The 7945-nt window shown below is 51.5% G+C and overlaps 1 protein-coding gene and 1 non-coding gene across 2 annotated transcripts; one reads left to right on the forward strand and one right to left on the reverse strand.

Moving 5' to 3' along the window:
• Nucleotides 1-477: 477 nt before the first annotated feature.
• On the reverse strand, nucleotides 478-1740 carry HPDL (4-hydroxyphenylpyruvate dioxygenase like). The gene has a single exon (XM_049774909.1). It carries the CDS (start codon nucleotides 1738-1740, stop codon nucleotides 619-621), a length of 1122 nt encoding a protein of 373 aa, XP_049630866.1. The 3' UTR covers nucleotides 478-618.
• Nucleotides 1741-6945: 5205 nt separating this feature from the next.
• LOC126013026 (U6 spliceosomal RNA) lies at nucleotides 6946-7052 on the forward strand. The gene has a single exon (XR_007497363.1). It is a non-coding gene; the product is annotated as a U6 spliceosomal RNA (small nuclear RNA).
• Nucleotides 7053-7945: the final 893 nt, after the last annotated feature.

A 7945-nucleotide genomic window follows, 5' to 3' on the forward strand; every position in this document is an offset into this window, starting at 1 on the left:
CACTCCTGACCTCTGACAGGTAAGTCCTGCCTTCCACTGGCTAAGCTGACCTGAACACCTGACCCTGGGTTGATGGTGGAGTAAGGGGCTGCTGTCCTTAGGAACACCCTCCCCTGGCCCTGGAGACAGGGGAGGCAGCTGCAGGGACGCCCTGCCAAAAGCTGACACCTAACACCACCGTCCAGGACCAGTAACGGCTCTGATCCTGATTCGAGCAGTGCCATCACCCCAAAGCAGGTGGCTGGCCTGGACCCTCCCACCTGCGGTGGCTGCTCCAAGGGAAGGGAAACAAACCCAGGATGGACCTGATGGATTAATTACCTCAAACACGAATCCATTTATTTAGGGGTACATTACATTTGTAAACACAGAACTGTACCGAGTTAGTAAGCATAGGGCTGGAGGTAGAGTGGAGGGAAATCTATTTGTATTTTCATCTATTTAACAAACTATATAAGAAATCATTTAAACAAGATTTAACTTCTGACTAGGCCTGATGAATTGGTGGCCTTACCTGGCCCCTGAGTCATATAGCCTTTCCCCTTGGGCATGGTTCTTAGTTCCAGCCAGTGGGTGCTGGTGTGTCCCAGAGCTCCAGGATAGGCTACTGCCCTGAGTTCAGGCTTTCTGGTCCCGGACAGCTTGCTCCTGTACCGACTGCCACAGAGCCCGAATGTTACCCTGGCCAAAGCCTGTGGCCCCTTGCCTCTGGATCAGCTCTAGAAAGAAAGTGTCCTCTGCAAAGAGGGACTTGGTGAAGACCTGTAGCAGGAACTGGTCTCGGTCGCCATCTAGCAGGATCCCCTGCCGGGCCAACAGGTGTGGCTGGTGCCCGGCGTCTAGAATCTGCCTTTCCTTGCCGGGCTGTTGGTAGTAGGCGTCTGGGGGAGTGAGGAGACGGCCCCCGGCTGCCACCACCCCTTCTGCAGCTTCCACGATGCTCGGGGTGTACAGCCCCACGTGCTGCAGCCCGGGCCCCCCGTGCCTGGCCAGGAACTGCTCCACTTGGTCCTGGTCACCGGTGGTGCTCCTAGGCAGGGACTCGGCAAACACGAGGGTGGGCACGGTGCAGCCCGGGGGGGCTTGCAAGGCGGTGAGCCGCAGCCCCCCGAGCCCGGGCCCCGCCGACACCTCGAGGCCCACCTCGGGGTCCTCCCCTGGGCTCAGGGGCAAGTGGCAGAAGCCGAGGTGGTGTTGGAACCAGCGCATCAGAGCCGGGGTGCTGCCGGGGGTGCAGGCCAGGGTCAGGTGGTCCACGTGGCTCACCCAGCCGGGGCCGGGGGCCGAGGACACGGGTTCGAAGCCCGGTAGGAAGGGCCCGCGGGCGTCGGCGCGCTGCTCCAGCAGCGTCAGGCTGAGCCGGGCCACGGGGGAGCGGACCACGGCGTAGGTGGCGGCGCCCCGCGCGTCCCGCACGTCCACGGGGGGCACCTGCACCGCGCAGCCTCGCGCGGCCAGCGCCCGGGCGGCCTCGCCCACGTCGGGCACCTCGAAGCACAGGTTGGCGGCGCTGGGCACGGCGTGGCAAGGGTCCAGGCCGTACAGCGGCTCCCGGGGCCCCGCGCCCTCGTTCACCAGCAGCACCGCGTCCCCGCTGCGCAGCGCCAGCTGCCTCCAGCCGTCCGCCTCACGCGCCGCCAGCGGCTGGAAGCCGAAGAGACGCTGCAGGTCGCGGCCCAGCAGGTGCCCGGGCGGCACGTGGAAGGCGATGTGGCACAGCCGGCGGGCGCACACGGCCATGGCGTCCCGGACTCTCTCTTTCTTTCTCCCTCTCTCGAGCTCGTCGTCCGAAGCCGGCTCCTCGATCTTCGATCTTCGCCGCGGGAGAAGAGGCGCCTGCCGATCCCCTGGCGGGCTCCCGGGCCCCGCCGCCGCGCCTCCCCAGGTGACAGCTAGCGGCCCCGGCCCACCTGGTCGGACGGAGCGGCCACGGCCAGAAGCACGCGGAGCCGCGGACAGTGGGCGTGGCTTGCGTGTGGGCGTGGCTATGTTCCCGCGCCGGCCAGGCCACGCCCCCCGGCTCCCGAGGTTCTTCGGGGACGCCCGGCGCCTCCTTCTACAAGGCCTTTGGCCTAGCGGTCGCTCTGAGCCTTCTTGGTCACAATAGCGCCTTTCTTTCTTCTCTCAGTGCCAGGCGTGGACTCTCTGTTCATTTCCCCCCTCCACATCAGAGGAAAGAGAAATCAGCCGGGTTGGGATGCAAGCCCAAATTCAAAAGTTTAAATATATATACATATATAAATAATTTAAACTTATATATATAAACATATATATTCATTCATTCCGGGAATGAAGGCTAGAAACACTCCCCTCTCCCCAAAAAATTCCCCTGACCCAACAAAAAAAGCCTGAGATCTGGTCCTGAAAACGTTGGGAAGGGGAATCCCCTACAGCTGTTCTTCTCAGGTCATGAGTCTTCATATATATTCATATATATACATATATACACATATATATATTGTTTGTTTTGTTTTTGGGTCACACCCGACCGCACTCAGGGGTTACTCCTGGCTCTACGCTCAGAAATCGCTCCTGGCCGGCTCCAGGGACCATATGGGATGCCAGGATTCGAACCACTTCCATGGTATCTCTCCGGCCCCCCCAAAATAATATTTTTACTTAAGCATCATGATTACAAATATGTTTGTAGTTGAGTTTCAGTCATACAAAGAATACCTCACCCCCCCCCCTTTACCAGTGCAGCATTTCCACCATCAATTCTCGCCCATTTACCTCCTCCCCACTCCCAGCCTGTACTCCAGACAGGCATTCTAATTTCTCTCACTCATTAACCATTGTTGTGGTAGTTGTTAGTGTAGTTATTTCTCTAACTGTGCTCATCACTCTTTGTGGCTCCACACTCAGGAATTCATTATTCTGGGAGTGCTTGCTGGGTACTCGGGTATGATATGGAATGTGGGAGATTCAACCTGGGTTGGTTGGCTGCTTGCAAAGGCAAACATACGATCTTTCCCGCTCCAAGCAATGCATTTTTTTTAACCAACGTCATTTTTTAGCTTTAAAATATCTGGGTACAGTCCTTTAAAACTTAAAAACAAGGGGCCGGAGAGATAGCATGGAGGTAAGGCATTTACCTTTCATGCAGAAGGTCATCGGTTCGAATCCAGGCGTCCCATATGGTCCCCCGTGCCTGCCAGGAGCAATTTCTGAGCACGGAGCCAGGAAAAAACCCTGAGCACTGCCGGGTGTGACCCCAAAACCACAAAAAAAAAAAACAAAAAACAAAAAAAAAACAAAACAAAAAAAACTTAAAAACAAACAAGATCACTGTTACAGATTTTGCTCCCCACAGAGATGGAGAGAAACTTACGTTAAGGAAGGCAACTTCAGGCCCGGAGAGATAGCACAGCGGCGTTTGCCTTGCAAGCAGCTGATCCAGGACCAAAGGTGGTTGGTTCGAATCCCGGTGTCCCATATGGTCCCCCGTGCCTGCCAGGAGCTATTTCTGAGCAGACAGCCAGGAGTAACCCCTGAGCAACGCTGGGTGTGGCCCAAAAACAAAAACAAAAAAAAAACAAAAAAAAAAAAAAAAAAAGGAAGACAATTTCTTTTTTTTTTTTTTTTGGTTATTTTTTGGGGGGCCACACCCATTAGATGCTCAGGGGTTACTCCTGGCTAAGCGCTCAGAAATTGCCCCTGGCTTGGGGGGACCATATGGGACTCGGGGGATCGAACCACGGTCCTTCCTTGGCTAGTGCTTGCAAGGCTGACACCTTACCTCTAGCGCCACCTCGACGGCCCCAATTTCTTTCTTTTTTTTTTAATTTATTTAAGCACCATGATTACAAACATGATTATAGTTGGGTTACAGTCACAAACAGAACATCCCCCTTCACCAGGCACAGAACCAATGACCTTTTTGCATGAAAGGCAAACGCCCTACCTCCATGCTCTCTCTGCCCCATTATTTTCCCATTTTAATGAGCCTATGCAAAAGAGAAGGAAGACAATTTTTATGGCTTCTACAAGTCATTTTCTCTTTGGTAGATCTCAACTCAAATTCCTCTCTACATCTTTAGCCCTAACCCCCGCAAGATTGGGGAAAAAAAAATTGAGTCAAGAACTAAGAAAGAACAGCTGTAGGGGATTCCCCTTTCCAACTTTTTTAGGACCAGATCTCAGGCTTTCCTTGCACTTCACAGCACCTTCATTGGGTCAGGGGAATTTTTTGAGGAAGGAGTGTTTCTAGCTTTCATTCCCTGAATTATGAAATCACTGGATTGAAAAATGTTAGTATTTTCTGGGATTCAGGCTGGTGAAGAGGCTGAAAGGGTTGGAAAAGGCATCCCATGAAGTTTAAATTGCTAAAGCCAAAACTCTGGAATGTGAGCAAAACTCAGAGAAGAATAGTGCATACAGTTGGGAGGCTGTGGGATAGATCCCACCGACTAAATCATTTCAAAAGAATTTTGACTCAGGCTGTTTCTTGGACAAGAGAGGATACGGGGCTGGAGGATACAATGGGTACAGTGGGTGGGGTGCTTGCTTTGCACATGGGCTCCATCTCTGGCACCCTATATCCATTCCCCCAAGCCATCCTGTAGACCTCCTTAAACCCTCACCACTGCCAATGTGACCCACAAAAACACAGGGAGGTGGGGAGAGGGGGAGAGAGAGAGAGAGAGAGAGAGAGAGAGAGAGAGAGAGAGAGAGAGAGAGAGAGAGAGAGAGAGAGAGAGAGAGGATATATAATGAAATCAAGAAGATGCGGATATTGGTGGGATGAGAATTTGAATTAGGAAAGAGTTCTTGGGCTGGGTAAGGCTTTTTTTCTTTTGGTTTTTGGTTTTTGGATCACACCCGGCACCACCACTCAGAGGTTACTCCTGGCTATGAGCTCAGAAATCATTCCTGGCAGGTTTGGGGGACCATATGAGATGCCGGGATTTGAACCACTGTCCTTATGCATGCAAGGCAAATACCTTACCTCCATGCCATCTCTCCGCCCCTGGGTAAGGTTCTTACTTTGCAAGCAGTTAAAATAGATTCAATCCCCAGCATTTTCTATGGTCCTCGAGCCTGCAAGGAGTAATTTTTGAGCACAGAGGAGTAACCCTTTAGTGCCTCCAAATGTGGCCCCAAAATTAAAAAAAAAAAAGAAGATAAAATAAATTTATTTACCATCAACACTTTCTAGTTGTGTGACAAGTTGCTTAACTTATCTGAGCCATAGTTTCATGATATAGTTGTGATTGAATTAAATTAAATGTGATTAAATGAGGCCAGACAAAGGATCTAGAACAGTCAGGCCTACTTGGGCCAGTTGGCTGCTGGGGTCAGGGCCTGCTGCCACAAAGTCAACAATAGAACCAAGAATAACAGATACAGTAGGCTGCTTCTCCCCTAGGCTGAGGACTGGAAAGCCTAGTGTTTGGTGGTAGATTCTGGAGGAAAGGCCACAGGGAAGGGGTATATGGGGCTAGGGGCTGACTCCTAATATGCCCCCACCCTGCTATCAGTTATCAAGATCCTGCTCTATATGAACAGCTCTGGCGCTTCCAGGCCATTGATCCAGCCTAAGAGGTGTCTGCTCAACGGGCAGAGGGAGCAGAAACAAGACCCCCTAGCTCATCACTTCCCAACTTTTCAGGCGGGGGAGAGTAGATTCCTGGAAGCTTCTCTGCAGGGCTGCTCAAAGGACAGTGATCAGAGCTGGAGTCTGTAGCTAGCCCTGGACCTAGGGGCATCCAGGGCTTTGAGGAGACTTGCTGGGCGCATACACAGGAGTCCTGGATGTTGATCTCCCCAATAGACTCGGCTTCTTGCAGGTCTGATCGCTGTAGATCCCGCCCCTACTGGCAGCTTGTCCTGCGGCTGTGGGTGTGGAGGTGGTGCTGGAAGCCAAGCAGTCCATTCCCCTACAGGCTGTGCGGGCGGGCGTGAGGCCCGGCGGGCTCCTTTGACCTCTTCCCCCGGTGTTCCCAGGCTCTATCTGGCACACCAGGCTCACCTTGGCGTTCCCCAGCCCGCCCTCCGAGAGCCCCACCTGTCCTTGGGCCAAGGTGACCGACCCGGATTTCACCTCCAGCCTGCAGAGAATTCTGAGGGGAGAGAGAGAGGAAGAGAGAAAGAGAGGAAGAGAAGAAGAGAGAAGACACCATCTTGACACTTGGGAGGTGTGTGTGTGTGTGTGTGTGTGTGTGTGTGTGTGTGTGTGTGTGAGAGAGAGAGAGAGAGAGAGAGAGAGAGAGAGAGAGAGACACACACACACACAGACACACAGACACACAGATAGATTGAGAGATCCCAGAGAGAGAAGAGAGACCATCTTGACACTTGGAAGGTGTGTATATGTGAAAGAGAAAGAGAACTAACACATTTCCCATGATTTCCATGTGAGCATGTGATTTAATACACATCTTCCATGTTGACACTTGGAGTGTACAGTTTTGTGGTCTTAACGACCTTCATATGTTGTGACCGTCTGCTTTATCCACTAAAAGTCTCTTCATCTATCTCCTCAAAGGAAAGCTCTGAATCCCTTAAACTCCCCATTCCACCTGCCTCTCCCTCTGATTTTGACATTTCTCCAAGGTTTATAGAAGAGGAATCACTTGTTGTGTGACTGGCTTGTTTCACTGAGCTCATTACCTTACTAGGTTAGAATTTTGAGAAGGTAACTTCTTTTTTGGTTTTGTTTTTGGGCTCAGAGAAACTCCTGGCTCTGAGCTCAGAAATTACTCCTAGCAGGCCCAGGGGACGATATAAAATGCCAGGGATTGAACCCTGGTCAGCCATGTCAAGGCAAATGCTATATCTGCTGTGCTATTGCTTTGGCTCTAGAGTTAAAACAGGACAGAAGTAAGGGAGCAGGAGGAACATGGGGTTAACCCTGAGGTTAGAATGAATCTGGTGTGTAGAGAGACTTCTTGGAAGAAGAAAGGAAGGATGAGGTGAGGAACCTAGATAAGAATTTCCAAAGTAGTGCTCACTTCAGCAGCACATATACTAAAATTGGAACAATACAGAGAAGATTAGCATGGCCCTTGCACAAGGATGACCTGCAAATTCGTGAAGAGTTCCATTTGTGTGTGTGTGTGTGTGTGTGTTTGGTTTTTTTTTGGGGGGGGGGCCACACCCGGCGGTACTCAGGGGTTACTCCTGGCTGTCTGCTCAGAAATAGCTCCTGGCAGGCACCGGGGACCATATGGGACACCGGGATTCGAACCAACCACCTTAGGTCCTGGATCGGCTGCTTGCAAGGCAAACATCGCTGTGCTATCTCTCCGGGCCCGAGTTCCATATTTTTAGATATTTGATTTGAAACTCTTGTTGGCATTTGAAAAAAAAAATTTCCAATATATAGAATTGGAATGTAGAAGAATTTTGCTCTACTATAGAGCTAGAGCTGGAATACAGTGAGTAAGCATTTGTTTGCCTCACACACAGCAGTCAGGGTTTCATCCCCAGAATTACATATGGTCCCCTGAGCACTGCACTCAGTGTAATCCTTGAGCATTGCCAATTGTGGCCTCCAAAGAAAACAAAAGTGAGAACAGAAGCCATAGGAGGGAGGGAGTTTGGCTGAGCATGACAGGAGTCCACAAGCACTGATAATGGGGATGGGTAGGGGGAAAAGGGGTAGAGCAAGGACAGATTAGGGAGGCCAGCGAGAACCTTGTTGAGGTCAACACTGCCTGGAAAGACAAAAATAGTTCCCTGGGACATTTGTTGACAGAATGGTTGGGTAGAAGTAGCCAAGGTGAAGTTTGGCTCTTTATGTGCTAGACTATGCAAGTGGAGTGAAACAGTCCAAGGGGTTGGGCAGAGCTTACACGAAAGAATGAGTATATTTGGATCTGGCACAGCCAGGTGTGGCCCAAACCCCCACCCCCCCCCAAAAAAAAAAAAAAAAGAGGAGAAAGGGCCCGGAGAGATAGCACAGCGGCGTTTGCCTTGCAAGCAGCCAATCAGGACCAAAGGT

The sequence above is a fragment of the Suncus etruscus genome, chromosome 6 (genome assembly GCF_024139225.1).
Source record: "Suncus etruscus isolate mSunEtr1 chromosome 6, mSunEtr1.pri.cur, whole genome shotgun sequence".
NCBI classification, from domain to species: domain Eukaryota; kingdom Metazoa; phylum Chordata; class Mammalia; order Eulipotyphla; family Soricidae; genus Suncus; species Suncus etruscus.

Bases quoted from the DNA above. Each gene is read 5' to 3' on its own strand.
- HPDL (XM_049774909.1), bottom strand. From the start codon at position 1,740: ATGGCCGTGTGCGCCCGCCGGCTGTGCCACATCGCCTTCCACGTGCCG.